At 48.9% G+C, this 21,606-nt stretch overlaps 1 protein-coding gene across 1 annotated transcript in view; it reads left to right on the plus strand.

The window, feature by feature from the left end:
• The window catches only part of PTPRT (protein tyrosine phosphatase receptor type T), an 890,723-nt gene that overhangs the window by 811,827 nt on the left and 57,290 nt on the right, over nt 1–21,606 (plus strand). The window contains exon 19 of the mRNA XM_075527730.1: nt 15,279–15,366. Within this exon, the coding sequence (XP_075383845.1) occupies nt 15,279–15,366 (88 nt within the window). The remainder of the gene's footprint in view (nt 1–15,278; nt 15,367–21,606) is intronic.

The following is a 21,606-nucleotide window of genomic DNA, read 5'->3' on the forward strand; positions in this document are numbered from 1 at the left end:
ACACACTCTTTGCTTGGAGAACCATCAAATCAGCTCATTCTCTTGGGCTTGAAAACTTCAGTTGTTAAAGCTTAATGATTAGAAGTAAAGTATCCTGGTCTGAGATTCAAAACAGCTGGATTCAAATCCTGCCTCTCATTAATGATCTGGGTGACCTTGTGTATCCAGGCCACTCCCTCTTTTGGTTCCTCAGTCTACATATTTAGGCAACAAGGAGGAAGGGGTTGGTCCAAGTGGTAAAGGAGCTCATCTGTTAAATATGCCCTGAGAAGAAGCAGGAACCCATTGGCCTGACCTGGCACTGCCTGCGGGAGTGGTACTGCCAGTGGGACAGCGAGACCTGACTCTGAGGCCATACCTCTGTCGTTATGTCTCAAGTCCTAACTGCTGTGATTGGCCAGAGGCCTGGAGCTCCTAAAGCTTCAAGAAGGTCTAAGGAGCCCTAGTGGTGCCATGGGTTAAGTGTTGGGCTGCTGACCACAGATCAGCAGTTTGAATCTACCAGCCAAAAGTTGAGACTTTCTGCTCCCGGAAAGATTTACAGCCTTGGAAACTCGAGTGAGTCTCTGCTCCATGGGGTCATGATGAGTAGGAATCTGCCTGATGGCGCTGAGCGTGTTTTTTGGAAGGAGCCCTAGTGATGCACCCGGGTAAGCCTGGGACTTCTAACAGCAAAATTGGCAGCAAATTCCAGCTATCTGCTCCCATAAAGATTTATAGGCGCAGAAGTTCGCTCTATGAGGGTCACTATGAGTCAGAATCACCTCCATGACAGGGGGTTTGGATCTTTTGGGTTGAAGGTAAATTTCTGACCAGACAGATCTGATCTGTCAGAAGTTTTCCATCTTGAACATACACTAAAATACCTGGCGAAGTTTAAACAATAAAAAGACAAAAGCCAACAACAATGGAATGTCCATGCATCAGAAAAATTAAATCAGAATTCAGGAGTGGGAAAGGGGGTCCAGGAGGAGAGAGGGAGGGGTAGGGTAGGAAGCCAGGCTTTAGGGTTATATAAGCTCTCCACTGGACTCCAATGTGCATTTGAAATTGAGAGCCATGGGTCTAAGGAGACCCACAAAGCTCCCAGAGGGTCTGAGGTCCATCACCACACCTGGTGCAAGCCACGTCGGATACCCACAAAGTCACTTGCCAACCCTGACCTCTAGCGGATGGAACACCAAAACTTCTAACTCACTGACACGTCACCATGGCAACTTACAGCAATGGTTCTCAACCTGTGGGTCATGACCCCTTTGGGGGGGTGTCAAATGATCCTTTCACAGGGGTCACCTAAGACCATATTTCTGATGGTCTTAGGAACCCAGACACCACTCCTCTATGTGTCTCCAGGAGGGTCCACCCACATGCAGATACACCCACATACGGTGTCACCAGGACATCAGGAACTGTATTAAAGGGTCGTGGCATTAGGAAGGTTGAGAACCACTGAGTTATAGCAACCCTGTAAGACAAGAAGGAATCGCCCTGAGGGTTTTGAGACTGTAATTCATTCTAGAAGTAGAGAGCCCCATCTTACTTTTCTCCCGTAGAGTGGCTGGTGATTTTTCCCTGCTGACCTTGCAGTTAGTAGCCCAACGAGTCACTACTACACCACCAGGGATCCTTGATGGAACTCTGCCACACTAAAGTTAAAGGCTCCTGCATGTGACCCTGGAGCACAGTGTCCCTCCCACCTTGACCCCACGCCCATTACACGTTTCCTTACCCAAATACTCCGACCTTCTTTGCTTAAAAATATCTCTAAGCCTGCCAACAACTACATGCCAAGTCGCTGGTAGAGGAGAATGGGCTTATGTGTGTACCGGCCATCCTTGTAAGAAGTGTGGTAGGTTTGGCGAAATGAGGGGCCACGGCGGAAATGACTCTGTGATGGAGAGAAGGAAGACAAGCATCGATCCTGCCCATCCAATGCAGGCAATCTGTCATCGTCATGAATGGAATGAGACCAGTAGGACGACCAGAAGGTATCTGGTTATTACAGCTTCATTAAGACTATTTAAGGCAACAAGGAACAGCTGTGAGGGATATGATGCAGCCTGCTGAAGAGCAAACATTTGTTCATTTTCCAGCTCTGGGAGGACATGCGTGCAGATGAGCTTTGTGGGGAGAAGCCAGTGCCATCCACTGTCTTTCCAGTCATCTGTGTCGAAGGTGGGCACCAGCATTCTGGTCAGGTGTCACCATGGAGATGGATGCTTCAGGCCATCCTGTGGCACCTTGTCTCTGCTCAGAGCTCCATCCAGGAACACCTTCTGCCTCTCCCACCATGGTTTCCTTCCTCTGTTACCAACAGAGTCACAAAACAGCCCATTGTCGATGGCCCTGGACAGTCATCTCTGAGTCCTCATTGGGCAGAGGAGCGCAGATGTAGAGAGCGGATGAAGAATGAGTGACAGACGCCCAAATAAGGAGTGAGGACATCAATTTTGTCCCACTCTGGACCCTCATCATGATCAAAGGAAGAAGTCTTGGCTCCCCCTGCCTATGTCACCCCTGCCTGCCATAGATGAAAATAACTGAAAAATGAGTCATTTCCAAAGGCATGAGCAGCCCTTGAATTTAGGCCTGGGAAATTGTTCCACCAGGAAAGAATTCATGTGGGAGAAATGACGTCCTTTAGCCTATGTTTATTGGGCCACTTAAAAATACTGTCCTTAATGCAGGAAGCCTTGTCCTACCCATGGAAACAACTTTCAGGTGGTTCCACAGAAACATCCCTCGACCGAGGTTCCTGACCTGGTGCTCAATCTGCCCCAGATGAGTTGGCTGGGTCTTGATCCAGACTCTTCCCTTTCTGGATCCGTTTCCTCTTCTTCAAAATGCTGGATTGCACAGTTGACATGTAATCCTGAAATTTAGGATATACATTCGGGTACGTTACAAGCATTCATTTAACCAGAAACAGTGAAGGTCCTCTGTATACCCAATACATGTTGTAGGCGAGACCAGTCCCTGGAGAAGGACGTCGTGTTTGGTAAAGCAGAGGGGCTGCAAAAAAGAGGAAGGTCCTGAAGGAGATGGATGGACACGCTGATTCCAGCATGGGGACCATCATGAGGATGGCTTGACCAGGCGCTGTTTCGTTCTGTTGTACAGAAAGAAGGTCATTGTGAGTCAGAACCGACTCCATGGCACCTAAGGACAACAGTGACACAGTACATCTGGCATGTAGACTGTTCTAGGCACTGGCCATGGAAAGCAAAGAAGGAAAAAATAAAAGCCCTTGCTTTGAAGGGAGCACCCTGCCTCCCCACACATGTAATTACCCTGCAGACTCTCCTTAAAATGCCCTGGAGACATACAAGCAAGGGCTATCCAGGGCCAGGATTGGGTTTTTATTGTTGTTGTTATTTTGCTTATATTTTTTTCTCGTTGGTCAGTTGTTATTGCCAAGGGCAACCAAGTGAGACCTCGCCAAAGCCAAGCCAAATTGAAAAGCAGGTTCAGAGAACAAAATTCAGGAATGGCATGCGTCATGGTGGGAACAGCAATGCTTGGAAACAAACAAGCAAACAGTCTGAGCTTAGAGGGCAGCGAGTGTGTGTTAAGGGGTAGGAACAGCTCAGACAAGAAGGGTGAACGTGCTGGCCCAAGATGAACAATGCAATCCTTGTTGCTGAATTGTACATGTCGAACCTGGTTTCCAACTGCTGACCTTGGGGATTGGAGCCCAACACATAGCCCACTAGGCCATCAAGGCTCCGAAAGGTTCACAGGAAAATGGAAAGAAAAGATCATGGCGTTTTTTCCCTGAACCTTTCGAAGTCCTCTGGTATGTTCTGTTGTGTGTGTGTTGAACGCCAACCACCAAAAGGCAAATCCATTGTATTTTTAAACCGCGAACTGCTGCCAGCCAGCTTTTCGAAAGGAAGCATAGGTGTCTGCCTGGGAAGAGAGACGAAGACTAAAACTGACTGGAAGCAGAAATAGGCATCTTTCACCCTTCTCTGTGGTTTTCTTGAGCAGAAGTAGCCAGGCACTGACTGTGCCGCTCGTAGTCGGACCACCACCCTTGGTGACGTCACGTTGGGCGCAGAGCTGTTCGTTCCGAGACAGCGTGCAATGGGAGACAGTATGTGGAAGGCACTGGAGTCTGTGACTACAGGGGTGCCTGCCTCCCACCCCGTCACTCCCCCAATGATTCAAAAGTTTAGGCTCAAGGATGGACGAGCCAGAGGCAAATAGCTAAAGCGTTCTTGAAGTAAGGACAGGGCCAGATGTATTTCTTTCCCCGAAGATCAGGAACACCTTAGATAAATCCAAATGCTCACTGAAGTGAATTTTCAAAGGCTTATTAAAAAACCTTACATGATTAAGGATTAAGGGGGAGGCAGTATTACTTAAAGGAGAAACGGACACAGGCAAACCTTGCATGGGAAAGCAGGCTCTGTCCACCGCCTTTGCAGAAGGACAGCATGCTCAGTAAAGCAGAGGGACAGGGACAAAGAGCAAGACCCACAGCACGGACTGACGCTGCGGATGCAAGGATGTGCTAAAAAACACAACCATTGTGAGCGTGGCACCGAGCCGGGGCTGTTTGGTTCTGTTGTGCAGAGTCGCTTGCTCTAAGTGGGAACGGACTAGAAGGCACCTGACAATACCCAGGTGCCCTGTGGCATTCTTATCCTCCTGCAGGAAACAATTGGGGTCCTGGTGAAAATGTTGATTCTGATTCCCTGGTGGAAATGCCAGTTCTCAGCAGGGGGCTGAACCAAAATGAACCTACGAGAGAGTTTGAGAACCACTGGCCCTCACTGTGTCCTGTAAGAAAGACTGCGTCCCTGGTTCCTTACTGGGCCTTTCCAAGAAGCGCTTTGTGAGTCTACACACAGATACACACACAACTCTTCTGCCTTGATCAAAGCTTCTGTCACAGACAAATGCTCCCATCTCGCGTCGATCTGATTTTCTTCTTAGCTTCACCACAGAACTCGTAAATTACTGTCTATTTAGTGACATGGCGCGCAATAATATTTGCTCTCCTGATGCCACTCTGAGTAGACATCATTAGTCACCCCCTCCTGCCTCCTCTGGCCACATTTGTCATCCCGAAGGCGTGTGCTTTTCAGAACGGAAGGAGGCATTTGTTGAAAGGTTTGCCTCTGCCAGGGCCATCCCTGGCCAGACAGCATCTCTGAGTGAAATTAGCAGCATGCAGTGCACACGGGCAGTCTCAAGACATGAGTGTCGTCGTCCAGAACATTTTTATAATAGAGAGTGTGTTGTTGTCAAGTACAGTCCAGTCGCTTCCGACTCACAGCGACCCTACGGATAACGGGAAAGAAAACTCGGCCTGGTCCTGCGCAATCCTCTCCATTGTTCCGTTTGAGCCCGTTGTTGAAGCCACGCTGTCAATCCATGGGGTCAAAGGCCTTCCTCTTTTTCACTAGCTTTCTTCTACTTTACCACACCTGAGAGCCTTTGCCAGGGATTGTATACCAAACGCAAAACTCTCAACACACTGCCATCTGGCCAATTCTGCCTCGTCGCACCTTCTAGACTGAAATCCATAATGTCTACCCATTCGTGAAGTCTCCTTGGATGAGAGGCTTGTGTTGGGTACCAAGGCGGAGTCCTCGCCAAAGACCCTTGCCTCTGTACGCACTGCCACGCTTCAAGCACCAGGCTAGGTAATCAGGTCGTCAGTAATCATCACAAAGCTCCGGGGACTTCTTGGTTTTATTTCTGAATTGATAAGCTATAACATCCTTCTTCTGGTATGGTCCTATGAATTTTGAAAACACATGGAACCTCAAATCCAATCAGACATATGAGTTCCAGGGACCTCAAACATCCCTTCCTGCTGCCCAGTTCGTAGGCAAATCCCTCTCCGCCTCTAACCCGAGGGAGGTATTTTTGACACTTTGAAAAACAAAAGTGTAATGGAGTCTTGGAGGTTGAATGATTTTCACTAAAAATATTCAGACCCCCTAGGCTGTCTGCGTTTTAGAAAGGCCTGCCTTTTCCCCCCTGACTCATCTACCCCGCCTACGAGAGTGTAAGGCACACAATTAATGTGCAAGAGAGATAGCTTGTCAAAATTAAAGAATGAAAGACCTGGCTAAAATGGCATCTATTGATGAAGGCCTTCCGGAATCTTCCCTGCACCAGGAGGGGACAGCATTGGGCATACAGGGGCTAGGGAGGAATCGTGGTGGGCTGGACTGATTATCATGGAGGCAGCTCTCAGCCATGCCCTGAAGCATCAGCTGGGAACTGCCTGCTCAGCAGACCCTGGGCCTGGTTTTGCTGCACCTCAGGGCATATCATATCCAATTATCTCCTGGGTTAAAGCCAAGCCAAGGGCAGCTCAGGGAGTGGCCCAGCTGCCAGAATCTGCTGAGGAGAGTGGAGTGTAGCGGTAAGTGACATGGACTGAGAGAATGGTGGTAAGCTGTTCTTGGAAGCTTTGCCTTCTCACGTCTCATGCTTTGGGGTCATGACTCAAGAAGGCTTAGGTCAAAGAGCCATTTCTAGAGAAGGGTGGTAAGCTGCAGAGAGAACCCACTTAGCTCAGTTGGGTCAAAACAATCAGTAGGAGAGGAAGCATGCCAAGCCGACATTGAGTAAGGGACAATTCACATTTGCAGCAGGGAACAGAAATATCAAGTGGGTAAACTGAGGCAGGGTGCCTGACTGAGTCAGCGAAGCAGCACATAGGTATCCTATGACTCATAGTCCTGTAGTCCAAGCCTCCCATTGTCTGCAGAGGAGCTGAGCTGTGTGGCTGGGTGTCTGAGTCAGTGGATGGGTTGCAACCACAGAGAAATTAAACAAACTTAACTCTCTACTAGAGTCAACTCCAGCTCATAGCCCCCCCTCCCCCGGTAGGAGAGTTCTACTCAGTCTTACCGGATCACTATAGCTGAAACCTACTTCAGAGGCCTGCAACAGCACAGCTGTTAGGACACTGGACACGAATGTGGGACTGGGGTCTACTTTAGATGAGGCAGAATTCATTGAGAAGATGGCATTTGAGATGCGTGGGAAAGGCAGCCTCTGACCCTTGGGAGCTGGCCTGGCACTCCCATCTAGATCTGGATGGTCTCCTTTAGAACATAAACAGTTTTTCTGAGCCACTCTGTGTGGCCGCAAGGGGGAAGACCAAAACCCAATTATTCAGTAGCCATAGCGGAAACATAAGACATGTACATTGTCCAAGCAAAGAAAACAACCCCACACCGCCCTGTCCTCATTAATGTGAGCATCTTCTTTATCAATGATACCTCCAGCCTTGATCTTGTTTTGTTTTTTTTTCTCAAAGTTTGGTTAATTAAGAAACCCAGTCCTATCACTTGCTGTTAGTATCCAAACCAGAGCAAAGCCTCACTTCTTTAAACATTCTCAGTTCACCGAACACATATGCCCCAAACCTTCCAGTCCTTTCGGAACATCCTCTGAGGAGTCTGGATGGTGCTCACGCACAGCCATGCAGAGACAGCTCAGCAAAAAGACCTGGCGTTCTCCTTAAAACAAGCAAACAAATGAAAACCCAGCCATCGAAAACTCTGCAGTGTGCAGCTCTATTCTGACACACGAGGGGTCACAGTGAGTTGAATCAATACCTTAGCAATTGTTTCTTTAATATTATTTAATGGAGATGCCTTATGGTTCCCTACTGTGTGCTCACTCCTTTTCTGTAACCATCCACCCAACGTGTCCCACTACAGGTATGGGACCTGTGTCAGTCTGGGTAAACTAGGGTAACAAATCCACAGATTTTCATATATATATATATATATATATATATATATATATATATATATATATATGAGAGTTTTATATAAAGGGCAAGTGTACATTAAGAAAGCATCCCACCCAGTGCTACCCAAGCCCATATGTCCAACATTGGCCCACAAGTACGACACCAATCCACAAAGTCCTCCTCCATTTCACAAAACACACACTATGATGCCAACTGCAGGAGGAAAGCCAAGTCAGTGAATGTGTAAGCATCTCAACGCTGGCAGGGGTCTCCACACAGCTGCTCCAGCACCCAGGGCTGCATCAGGGTAGGTCCATGTGGCTTCTCCTCACGGATGTCTCACAGGAAGTGATCCTTGCCAGCCGAAGCAGGGAACTAGCTAAGGCAGCTGCACCCTGGTCCGACCATCAGAAAGCAAGAGACCCGAGAACTAGAAAGGTGAGGCTCACCGAGCCATTTCGCTCTCCATCCTTCAATTACTCCCACATGTATTTATTGGCCAGGTTGGCACAATAAACCTTAACTATCTCAGGACCCTTCTGATCTCAGGCTGACACATTTGAGCTGAAATGGAATGATGAGACGAATCCAGCCATGTTAAGAGCTGGGGGAACATCCCGGGCCAAGAGGAGCACACTTGCAGAGGTCCTGAGATGGCGCGAGCATGGTGTGCTCTAGCGTTTGGAGGGAGGCCTTGTGAGAGCAGAAAGAATTAGTAAGAGGGGCGGAGACAAAATGACCTATACATAATGTGGATGGGGCCAAGGGCTCTCTCAGTGTCTTGCAGATGATGGTCAAGAATGCGATTTTTCTGCTAAGTCAATGGGAATGTGTCTGTCCTTTGGTAAGAGGGCTAGGCTGAGCCGATGTAGCATCAAGATAAACGGCTGACAGCACACTTCCCTAGGGCCATCCCTTCATCCTTGTTGACAGGTCCGCTGTATATCAAACACTATCTTGTTTGCTTCTTTATTTTTGTCTCTATCTGAAAACACAAACTTCATGAGAACAGGGATCTTATCTGTCCCTGCAGCAACTCTCTCTTCAGAGCCTAGCAAAATGCCAAGCCTCCAGATTCTCCAAGGAGAGAGAAGGAGGAAGAACGGAAGGGCCAACTCAATAGATATTCTTAAACAAGTCTTCTCCTCTCTCTGGTGCTCACTTTGCGATCCGTGAAAGGAGTTAAGAGTTTTCCTAAAGACCCTTCTAGACACGGCTTTTGAGGCTTCTGTGAATGCCACGGCTCAGCCCTCCAGGGATGAGGACATCCCTAAATACATCTTTCAGTACTAAAATCTGACCGTCTCAGAAAAGCAAGGTTGCTGAAGAGTAGAAACACTTCCCCACTCAGAGAGGAGTGTAAAAATAGAGCCCAACACTCTTAAGGAGAAGAAAAGGAGGGAAAAGAGAGCGGAGATGGATAATGGGAGAAAGTAATGAGATGGCAATTTTGGTTTCAAAAGAATGTGATTAGCTCCTAATGACTGCCACCATTCCCTGGTCAATCTACTGTAACCAGCCACTAATGTAAAAATAATGCCCCTCGCCTCGCTCACTTTGAAGATGGAGATGAGCTTCCCTTTCAGACTTTTACCCCCTTCATATTTGTCCCCTGTCAAGAGATTATCCCCTAGACGCGTTAGGCTGCCTAGAAAGGGAAATGGATGTGTGATCAAAGCCTGCCAATTAGGGGGTCATTACTGCTCTCTCCTGGGCGCCTCTATTAGGCATGGTCCCCTCTGACTTTGTCAACATCATCCTGGGCCCCGGCTTCCCCAACCCTCACCAGGGGGAGGCAGAGGCTCCCAGGGCTGGAGCCAACCTGGGTGGTTTCTCACTGTGGGGCTCTGAGGATTGATTTCGGATTTGCAAGGAATATCAGTGTGCTGGAGCGTATCCTGAAGGGCAAGGCCTTGATGTTGAGAGTACCCCAAATTGTGACAAAGACTTTAGCCCAAATTTACAGTGTTACGGGACAGCGGGTACATGCCATCTGAGAAACACGTATGGTGGGGGGATGAGGGTGGCAGGGAACAAACCAGTGAGCCTGTCCAGAAACGGGGCGGGAAGCTTGTGAACTAGTGAGGTATCCCAGTGATGGGTGCTATGGATCAGCTGACCAGCCGTCTAGAAGGTCACGGAAGCATGGACACAGAGATGTCAGAGCTGCTTCCACCTCCGAGATTCCAGGGTGTCTGCCTTCTGTATGTGCAGAAGCCATTTCATCCATGAACTGTTTCATTCACTCGCTCGCTCTTACATCCATTCATAAGAAGCCATGCATACCTGATGTGCAAAGCTGGTTCGGGATTCTAGAAATACAAATGTGGATAAGATGCGACTGCCCTTTCCTTAGGGCAGCGGTTCTCAACCTTCCTCATGCTGCAACCCTTTCATATAGTTCATGTGGTGCTAACCCCCCCAACCACAAAATTATTTTCGTTGCCACTTCATCACTGTAAATTTGCTAGGGTTATGAATCAGGTGACCCTGTGAAAGGGTCATTCGACCCCCAAAGGGGTCGCGACCCACAGGTTGAGAACCACTGCCTTAGCGGAACCAGTGGCTGACAGACATTCAAAGTCTTAGATGTGCTTTAGGGTGCAAAAGATATCTCACTCTCAAATAAAATGTAAGGAGAACATTTACTAACTCTTAAAGGGGACAAAGACAATAAGACCCAGATACCTCATCCGGGTAAGGGAGGCCATGAACACAAGATCATCACGGTGTCCAAGGACTCACACTCAGGATGCTGATTACATGAGGCGTGGACCAAAGAGAACTGCCCCCAAATGCATGGTTGTGGGCAGGGCAGTACATTAGAGTTACAGGCAGAACTACACAAGGGGGTAACAGGGTCATGATTGGGACCTGTCCTGGTGGTAGGGAGAAGAGCTGACAGCCCTGGCCCAGGGCCTTCTGCGCAGTGCATTGAGGGTGAGACTGACAGGGCATGACTCAGAATGAGGGGACTCCCAGGACTGTCCAGCACGGACACACCCAGGCAAGCCCCTAAGAGAGACCGCCCCTCCAGGGACTGGCTAGAGAGGATAGAAGACACTCTGCTTGAGGGCCAGGTTACACCCTTAGTTAATGATCAGCATCCATTCAATGGATGCTTAAGCTATGTGGGAACTCGCCAGTGGTTTTTGGACTGTCGCTTTCATCCACAGCTTTCTGAAAACTGGGGTCCTCCGAATGTAAGCTCTAATACAAATGTAGAGAAATCTTGGTGTGGTAAGAGAGGAAGTGGAGATGCGGTGGAGAGGTGGGGGTAAGCACAAAAGAGGTCACAACAGAGAAGATGCTTGGTTTGAAAGAGAAGCAGGAGTTTGGCAGGCAGACTACGCAGAAGAGAACTTCAGGTGGACAGAACAGCATGTCTAAACTCAGAAGGGGAAATATTTGACATGGTCGGTGGTACTAATATTGGCCAACACTACCAGGCCCAGGACTGAGGCTGGAGGGACATGTGGGGCAAAGTCATAAAAGATCTTGTACGAAAGAGTTTGGGAATTTATCCTGAAGACAATGGCTAGGGGAGTAACTGGGTCCTGTTCACATTTTAGAAAGATCTCCCTAATTGCAGTGGAGACTGGATTGGAGGGAACAAAGCCAAAGCAAGAAAGACCAGTGAGGAGACTCGTGGGAAAGTATTTCTCCAGGTAACTTCACTATGGTGCAAGACTCGTGGCTGCACATTGGCATCATTTTAAGAACTTTAGGAAACACTGACGCCTCTGTCCCATACCCAAAGAGTCTGATGTCATTGCGCTGGGCTGTGGTCGTGGCTTTGAGAAATGTCTAATGCTCAGCCCTCCAGAAGACCCCAAGCTAACTGTAACCCCAACCCTGGTAGATCGCAGATCATTTTTTTCAGAATATCAGCACAAGAATATTGATTCCCTTGGCCTCACATCGTGATGTTGTTGGGGGTGTGTGTGTGGGGAGATGAGCAGACGGCTTTTACCAGAGACGGCAGTGTGTGTGGCAATCCAGAAGGGCAGCTTATCAAGGAGAAGCCCAGGGCCCCCTCTTAGATAAGCCTGCCTCCCTGTTCAGAGCCTCAAGGCTATATAGACCTGCAAATCGCCCACTAGGGCTGAGCTACCTGGTGCAGGTAGGAAGAAGTGGCCAGAGAGTTTTGGGAAGAAGCAGGAGCCCTGCATGATCTGGTGGTGGCCGAAGCTGGTGGCAAGTGGGATGAGTGCAGGGTGTGCAGAGGAAGGAGGAGGAGAGAGGAAGGAAGAGTGAGAGACAAGCCCCACAGGTAGAACATGAGCGCTGCACTCCCTCCGCGGCAATTGCGTCACATCCAGGTACAGGACGGAGATTAGATACTAATCTAGACACTCTCCTGATGGCGGACGAGAACCTAGCTCTGGTTCATGAATTCCTGGGAAGACTCCTCCTGCTCCCACTAAGCCCTGGGCAAAGCCAAGGATGGAGAACAGGGGTTAGCCCTGGAAGCCCAGGGAAGAACGTCCTTGCCCCTCGGCAGGCACTGAGCCTGCAAAGGCTGGGCCAGCACAACGAGCAGCAATTCCGCTGACCCAACCACGGCCTGAGGCTGAAGGTCAAGTGTCTACCACAGGGTTGGCAAACTTTTAAGAGGAAGAGCCAATCCTGTCCCTCAAAACAATTTTTAAATTAATCAAGAGCCATACATCTATTTTTTTTACAAACACATGAAATCGCCATAATCTGATTAATAGCCTTTAAAATGCTTCAGCTTGACTCAGAGCCACGTGCACATACTGAAAGAGCCCCCACATGGCTCTTCAGCTGTAGTTTGCCGAGCTCTGATCTAGAACAAAGGTCCGGGCATTCCAGCTGCGGGCCAAATCCACCCCACCGCTTGGTTTCTGAATATAAAGTTTTATCGGAATGCAGTTACAATAATTTGTTTGCCTGTTGTCTGTGCTCACTGTTGGGCTACAAAAGGGCCTTTCAAGTTGGAGACTGCCTGATCCACCACGCCTACAACATGCTGATCTATGTCTGAAGGACAGGTCAGCAGCTCCAGCCCACCAGTTGCCCTGCAAGAGTGGGTGTTCTCTAGACAGATCTAGATCTAGACCAAAGCAACAACCTCCTGTCTGTGGAGTGGACCCTGACCCACAAAGACCTTATTTGGAGTTCCTGAGAGTTTTAATGATATTTACGGGAGCAGAGAGCCTGGTGGGCTGGAGCTGCAGTCTTGGCAGCAGCGCCAGGGCAATGAGCAGGGCATTCCATCTGTTCTGAGGACGGAGAGAGGCCTCCCAGTGTGGCCTGGCCTCCACGCCTCTTTACTTGTCCCAATGCTGCTGCTCCTGGTCTCCTCTCTATGTAAGAACTGCCTGTCCCCTCCTCTGTCCCACCTGAACACTCATCTCACGATGCTGTGAAATCATTCCGCGTGTTTGTTTCCTTCTTGGTCTCATTTTTGGCTGCCTTCCTGTCAAGTTGATGGCTGCCATCTCCTCCCTGTGCCCATACTCTCTCAACCCCTCAGTCTACCTTCCTGCTTGGTCTCACAACTTGGAGACCTCTCCCCCTTGGTTGCTATGACGATGATTAGCGTTATGTGGAGCAGGTTAAAAGGACATAGCACTCAATTCCTGTGGGCAGGGATCTAAGTCGGTGGTTCTCAACCTTCCTAATGCCACAACCCTTTAACACAGTTCCTCATGTGGTGATGACCACCCCCCACCATAACATTATTTTTGTTGCTATTTCATAACTGTCTTTTTGCTACTGTTATGAGTCATAATGTAAATATCTGATATGCAGGATGTATTTTCATTGTTACAAATTGAACATCATTAAGGCATAGTGATTCATTACAAAACAATATTTAATTATACATTGTGAAATATTTATTCCTAATAACAAATCAATGAAATTTTGTCTTGAAGCCAGTGTGGCATAGGTAATTGTCTTCACGCCGGTGCTCCTTTGTGGGCATATTTGCATGTGGGCGGACCCACCTGGAGACAGATAGAAGAGCGATGTCTCGGTTTTTAAGACCATCAGAAATATGTTTTCCGATAGTCTTAGGTGACCGCTGTGAAAGGGTCATTCAAATCGAAAAGGGGTTGCGACCGACCGGTTGCGAAGCGCTGCTGCAAGTATTGGATCTGAAAGAGAGTACTTAATTTCTACTTCCGCAACCCTAATTCTCACCCATCTCAGTCAGTGGCATACCTCTCTCCACTCGGTTCTTCACGCTGAAACCTGGGCTTATCTTTCCTTCTTCTTCATCCACACATCTAAAGTAGACACTGGTGGTGTCTGCACATCGCCCCTGTATACGCTATCTCTCTCTCTCTGTTTCTTCAACATTTTGTAGAAGGGCTTCCTCAAGTCAAAGGATAGCCCTAGAGTTTCTAGAGTTGCCCGCAACCAAGAGTAGATGGGATTTGTGGGGAAATGTCCCTCCCCCTTTCCTTCTATGGAGGGACAAGCATGAAATGTGCCCAAGTCTCAGTTGCACATGCAAGGAACCTGCTCATGAATGTACTGTATATTAGCTCCTTCCCCTGACTGTCCCCATTCTATCTATCCTCATTGAGAGTGATGCCCAAATAAAGTACCTCTATTAAGGATGATTCTGCAGAAAGCCAAAGCAAGACAATACATAACCAAGAATCCTGAATATACTCACTTCTCATCACCTCCACTGCCACTACCCTGGTCTCAAGATCCAAGCATCCCATCTCTTTCCTCTTAACTGGTCTGCCTGCTTTCTCATTGTTGGCCCCCCTAAAGCCTGAATCCAGGCATGAGCTGGAACGATCTTTGTAAAACAAACATCACATCAGATGGCTCGCCTGTTTAAAATCATCCAATGGTTTCCCATCATATTTAGCTTCACACCCGACTCAGTGATTAACATGCCTTACCAGTCTGACTACTCCCAGGCTCCCCAGGCGTCCTCCATCACTACTCTTCCCTTGCATCGCCTTGGTCGTGCAATATGATTCTTTGACTCTCACCTGTATGGCCTTTGAGCCTACGGTTTCTTCTTCCTTGAAGGCACTTCCGACCTTTCTTGACACAACTGCCTTCCCATTGTTCAGATTTTCACTTCCATGTTCCCTTCTTAAAGACGCCCACCCAGGTCAAGTGAGCTGACATAAATCTCACCTACTACCACTATACTTTCACCTCACTTAATTATTTTTTTTGCTACTTAAAATTCTTTGTTTTCTTGTTTATGTGCTGCCCCTCCTCCCACTCTATGGAAGCTCAATGGGGACTATCTGCTGTCTGTATCCCCAGTAGCTAGCACAGTATTCAGCACATCAGGGGCTAGTAAATAAATGTCTGTTGAGTGAATGAATGGTGACTCTTCTAGACCAGAGTATGAGCTCATGACACTCAGAAGACATCAATGACATGTGAGTCATGAATGAGTGAATACAGCCAGGGAAGGGCTGGATCTGTGTTCTTTGGGCCTTTATCCTGAGGGTCCATTCCATCACCTCCCTGTCGGCTCATGTGCATCTTCATAGAGCTCCTATGTCAGGCCACACTAATCACTGCTGTCCTTGCTTTCCAGGCTTTACCGGAGGGACAGACAGCTTCATGGGATACAGCCAAGGAGGATGAAAACCGCAATAAGAATCGATACGGGAACATAATATCCTGTAGGTGCTCTTCTGGGAAGCTCTGTGATGCTCCGCTGGGGCCATAGAGGGAGAGAAGTGATGACTATCTTTATTTTGAATGAGTTATCAGATCATTCTGGACGCCAAGGGGAAACGGTATTTCAGCTTCCCCAGCACACAGCGTGGCTGAGCTCAGCCAGAGAGGCAGACTGGGAGCTGAGTGCAGGCAGTGTCGATCCATAACGTCTCTCAAGGGAGACTCTGGGGCTGTGTCTTGCCTGGCATAGCTTCCTCAAGAACTCCTCAGGGACAGGAGGAAGGCCAATTAGGATTTTCGTTGAGAAGAATCCCCAGTTAGGCAGATGGATGGGAACCCCAGCAACTCTGAGTCCGAGGGGAATCTTGGCAGCAACCTGGGGTGGGGCTCAAGGTCTGGTCCGTGATGGAGGCAGTTATGATGTGTCCACAGGAAAGTAGCGCTTCTCCCACACCATGGAATTCCATGCAAGGTGGATGCTCAGAAGGAGCCAGGGACTCTGGAATTAGACTGAGTATTGGGGGGATAGCCAGTTCAGGGGCTCACAGGAGTGCAAGACTACTCTGGTTGCACAAGAGACAGGGTTTAGCCCAATGTGATTCATCCAGACCCCCCTGCTGGTGGGCCAGGAACTCTGAGCTGCGGGTCTGCTACTCTGGGCCTAGGTAACACGGACATTTGGTACCACTAAGCTGACAGCTGCAATGGACATGGGAGGGCATTCCCAACACAGAGCCTGATCGTCGTTGGCACCCCAATGAGGGTGCCTCATTGAAGAGGGCACCTCAAGAGAGGGCACTGGCGCCTAGTGGTTAGGACCCTGTAAAGTCAGGTTTCTATTCCTAGTGTCAGGCCTTGGACATGGTACCTGGCCTCTAAGCTTCAGTTCCCCAGCCTTGCAATGGTGAAGATAATGGAGGTAGGGTTTGGGGCGTGGGTGGCAGAAGGGTATAGCAAGCCCTTCATTCAGGGCCTGGCACTGTTACTCGTGGTCACAGAGCTAACTCTCTGAGGATCATTACTAACAAGGTGGGCCTCTCATTCCACCTCACGTTAACCAGCCCTCCCTCAATACCCACGTGGAAACGCAGAGCCATGCCGGGGATATGATCAGACGCCGGTATTAGAAAGTTGACTTTAAAACAGCTATATCGTTGCCCTGCAGTTGGTTCTATGGTTTTGCCACGGCTGATCTTGGGGAGGTAGATCACCAAGCCTCTCTTCCACGGCTCTTTGGAGGTCTTTTCAGTTAGCAGCGAGCACTTAGCCGTTAGTACCACGAGGGAGTCCTTAGTGTGGCGCCTAGGGGCGTGGGGTGGGTTATGTTGGGCAAGGCTGGAAGCAGACGGACCAGCCAGGAGACTAAGGCAGTGGTTGCCGCAAACGATAATGTGTAAGGAAGATGCCTGTGTGTGTTGTTCGCTTCAGGGAGGAAGAGCGGAGAGGAACCTTGGCGCTCATTCGTTTACACTCCTTCATATGAGTGTGTGTGCGCGCGCGCGTGCACGCGCGCCTTAGGTATTGGCATAGTCAACCTTCACCATGGCATAAACACCGGGAAGACAGTCCGTAAGTCATTTATAATGTGTCTATTGAAATGTAAGTTCTTTATAAATAAACGTGAGGAGCCTTAAACAAACATACAAAAAGGAGCCGGAGCAGACAAAGCTATCTCGAGCAGGATGTGGAGAGGCTATTCTGATGGGAACCGTAAACCATAGCAATGGCCCCTTTGTCTGACCGAGCGGAGCGAACCGGGACCTTCTGCTAGCTCACCAACGAAACAACAGCCGTCCTTGGCCCCAGCCCTCAGACTAACTCATTCCACCAAAAACAGAAGAAAAAGGATCCTGAACGACAAATTATTTCTGGCACAGTTCGGGGTTGGGTTTTTGTTTTCTTTTGCTTTCCTTTCCTTTTTTTTTTAACTGTCTAGACTTTGCCTATGAAAAAAACTCAGAGGAAGAAAGAATATGCTCGAGACAGCTTGTTAAGAAAGAAAGAGGCAGAAGTTTTAGCTTAGCTGTTTCCTCTGCTGATTTCCGAGAGCATTGTGAATGATGAAACTAATCAGAGAGCATTTATAGCGTGTCCCGTAGAAGATAGGAATGCAGACAGTTAGGTTCCTTAAAGTTATGCATTGGAAAAAAATGTTCAAGGAGGCGGCAGACATGTATTAAGGTGCTGTCATGTGTGGGCCTCTGCTGCCACAGACCCTATGCTGGGCCCTGGGAACCCAACCGCCCCTGATACTGGATAGCGTAGCACCCACTCCAGCCACTGTGTTCCCTCTGTTCCCGCTTCCGTGCTTGCTCGTCCCTCAAGCACCTGGTCACTTGGCCACCCTTGCTATCAGTTCACAGGGTGTTGCTAGGAGCAATCAAGTTGAATCAGACTCATGCCAACCCGATGCAGCACAGAAAGTAACATTGCCCAGTGCGGTGCCATCTCAGGAGGGTTAGTAAGATTGAATCCATGTTTGGTGCTGTTCTCTCATCAGTAGAGTCTAATGGCTTCTCACCTAGAGGGCTTCCAGCATGCTATCAGGTCATGCTCGGTTCTCATTTGCCTTTGCTATTTTATTTTGTCAACTAGGTGGCCAGGCCTTTTATCCTAGGCTGTCTTGGTCTAGAAGCTCTTTTGAAACCAGACCATCCTTAGTGACCTGGTGGGTCTATCACTAAATGGTACCCATTTCAACATCGGTCATAGCAAAATGCAGCCACTTCAGTATTTCAGCAGGACACACTGGCAGTTAGTGGCGTTTAGACCTACAGACAGTGTGACCTTGGGTGACCACTCTGAGCCTTAGTTTCCTTGCTGTTAAACGCACATAAGGACCTTTTCTTCTTAGGGATATCGCTGTTCTTGTTTAGGTGCCCCTGGCCTGGGTTGGACTTGAACGGCCCTTTGGAGGACTCTCTGTTGCTTGTCTCTCCCCATTAGAGCAGAGTCATGGCTCTCTCAGTTTCCCAAAGCTGGCGAATGGTTGGTGCTCAGTCAACATGGGTTGAATCTGAGAATCCCCTCATCTTTCTTTCTTTGCCCCAGATCCCAAATGGCCTTGCTTTGCAAGTACAATACAGAATGCTAGAAAGGATAGATGAAGAAAAGATGCATCTAGGTGACCCTTGAAGTGATGGCATCCCAGTTAGGAAAACTATCCGACCTGAGTGGAGACAGCAGAGAGGCAGGGCACGGGGAGAAGAAAGAGTACCACCTACTCCCTCGGAGAAGGCAAGATTCTGAGCGGCAAGAAGAAATCATGCAGGAAATGAGAACTCTATCCTTGGTAGAGTAGAGGTCCTGAGCCAAAGAGGAAGACCCTCAACGAGATGGATTGGCACCGGGGCGACCACTGTGGGCTCCAACATAAAGACAGCTGTGAGGCTTATATTGCCATTGTCCATGTGGGCAGTGGTCTTGCCAGCTCTCCCTTTGTTGGCTGCCTTCTCCTCCCCGAATCCCCATCCCTTGTCCACCAATCCAGTCTCCTACTGATGCTCCCACCCTGTCCCAGCACTGGAATTCTTGTTTTACATGGATTTCTGGAGAAACTAGAGAAGACAGAGGAACATTTAGGCATTTGAATGAGACCACGTGGGCTGGTACAAACAATGAACAGTGGTCCCTCAAAGGCCCCCGCCATGAAGACTCGTTGGAGGACGTCTCAGTCTGCACCACCTGGCTCACCCAGTGGCAACTGATTTGATGTTTCTCAATCAATCTGAATCCCTGCTCTAAAGAAAGGGTTGAGCATTCTGCCACCAATTGGGGATGGAGAGGCGGGGCCCTCCATACTGAACAACGACGGTGCCCAGGTGCCCAGTGACTTCCGGTTTCAAAAAGCAAAGGCAACGTGTTTTTCAAAAAAAAAAAAAAGGCAGGAAACACCAACCGTGGTCACAAGCTGGAATTGAAATGAGAAAGGAAAAAGGGAAGCAGCCGCAAGGGTCGGGCTATGTTCCTGCCCTTGTATGTGTCCCTCCCAAAGGCTAAGCCTGCTGAGGCTTGATAAAGAGAAATCTTCTTGGCGGGAGAAGACCCTGGAGTGTGATTAGCATCTTAAGGAACCCTGAGCTCTGAGAGAGCTGGAGTGGAGGGCAAAGGGCCAGGCCGGGGAGAACAGAGATGACTAAAGGGAGAAAGTACGGGGAGGCTGTTACCTGCAAATGAAACAATGGAAGTGAAACTGGCTAAATAACTCCTTTCTTCCAAATGGTGCTGCTTAGAATTTAGCCATAGACACAAAGGCCCTCAGGGAGTGGAAATGGAAGGGAAATGAAAGGGAAGGACATGAATGGGGAAAAGAGAAACAAAGGCACCTTAGCTTTCCCAGTAGCTGGAGAGCTGAGATTGTTGACTGGGAGAAATTTCAAGAGTACCAAAGTAGTTGCCAGGGTGGGAAGTTCTGGAGTGGTGTCTTGGATTGGTAGGAGTGAAATTGCACAGAGGGATTCTTGTCTGTATCAGCCAGCATCCGACCCGGAAGCAGATGGCATCTTCAAAGAGGATCATCTTTGGTGGGTTGAGTCAAGAAGCCCTGTCTACGCTATGAGCTTGGAGTGGGGAGCTATGGGGATAGCGAGGCTGTTGGTGTTCGGGGCCACTGAGTCCATTCTGAACCTCAGTGATCCAGTGGGGTTTTCTAGCCTGTAAGCTGTACAGAAGTACATCACCAAGAGCCACTGTGGGCTCCAGCTGCCAAGCTTTCGGTTAATTGCCTGAGTGTTTAACCACCGCACCGCCGAGGTGCCTTCTTAAAAGCTTCCAAGCTGCACCCAAGGCACAACAACTGGTCTCTCTTCACTCCACACCAGAGGAAGGAGAGCCAGCACTAAGAGGAGGCTGTAGAATGTGCGGTTCATTGCCCGCAAGAGCTACTGCCTCCTTTGAAGAACAGAAGAACTGGGTGGTGGCCAGGGGCTCACATGACTGCACAGGTACAGAAGAATCCTGATCAAAAGGTGGGATGGGCAGTATTTCAAATGTTCATGGACTCCAGACTCCCTGGCACCACAAAGGTGGGACGAACCCTTAAAACTCACTGCCCTGAGATCATCTTTCATCCTTACCCCAGAATAGTCCCTGGAGTTATCTTCCCATCAAACAGGTTAGCTTAACAACTACTAAAACAATGTTTAGCTTATGCTTTATCCTCTTTTAAGAATTATCGATGTGGTTTCAAATTGACAACAGGAACTCAAAAGATTAGATCAGAACCTTAGGTAGGTGAAAGGCAGGCAGTGATCTGTATGTGAATTGGGAAGGACCGCTCAGCAGAGGAGGGTGAGCTTGTTACACAACTGCACAGGTAGAATCTGTGGAAATGGTGTGCATTCCACCTTGTATATCCTCAACAACAACAAAACAAAATTAAAGTTAAAATGCTGTTCCTGGGCAAAAGGGAATGCTTATACGGAGAAATGGCCAGTCTTTGGGGGAAGAGGGACTATTACATAGGCTGGTCCGACTGCAGCCGGGACCTTCAGTGTAGAATCTGCCAGCTCATGATGGCTCTGTGCTAGGAGACGACGGATGGTTTAAATAAGTCCACCACCCGCTCCTCCCTTCTTCCAAGTTTTGCTTGTGTTTCCCATGGCCCGAGCCCAACTGGAAGCCAGAGAACCTGGCGATTAATTCCCTAGGCAAGTGATTCTCAGAAGGTGGCCGTGAGTTCAGTTATCGGTACCTGGGAGCTGTGATGTCTTGGGCTCCACTCCAGACTTGTTCAGGGAATACACTGAGGGATGGACCGGACCATCGGTGTTTACAGCAGCGCCCCAGGCCATGCTGGTTGCCACTGCAGTGTGAGAACCCATTGTCTTGCCCACAGAGACTGGCCGCTGGGAGGAGAAAGCGAGGTGCAGAGTGCAACTGGAGGGAAAAGCAGGTTTCCAGGACATTTTCTGAGTCGTGTTTTCCCATCTTGAAGAAGGGGTCCTAGGCTCCAGTGTGCTGGAGCTTTGGATATGGGCACAGGCAGACCTGATCCCATGGTGTCCCGTTGCTTCCGCAAGTTGATTTCTTCTCTCAGGCTGAGCTTCTGCATCTATAAGAGGAAGCTGGGGGGAAGTTCTGGGTGCAAAGTTCTCGGTTTGGTGTGGCCCTGTGACTCATAAACGTTTCATCTTCAATGAGATTTCATCGACCCTCTTTGATTCGGCAGACAAGGGGTAGTTGTCCAGAAATGTAGAAGGTCTGGCCCAAGGTCACACAGTGAGTCTGAAGGTCGGCCATGG

This window comes from Tenrec ecaudatus, chromosome 12 (assembly GCF_050624435.1).
Source record: "Tenrec ecaudatus isolate mTenEca1 chromosome 12, mTenEca1.hap1, whole genome shotgun sequence".
Taxonomy (NCBI): domain Eukaryota; kingdom Metazoa; phylum Chordata; class Mammalia; order Afrosoricida; family Tenrecidae; genus Tenrec; species Tenrec ecaudatus.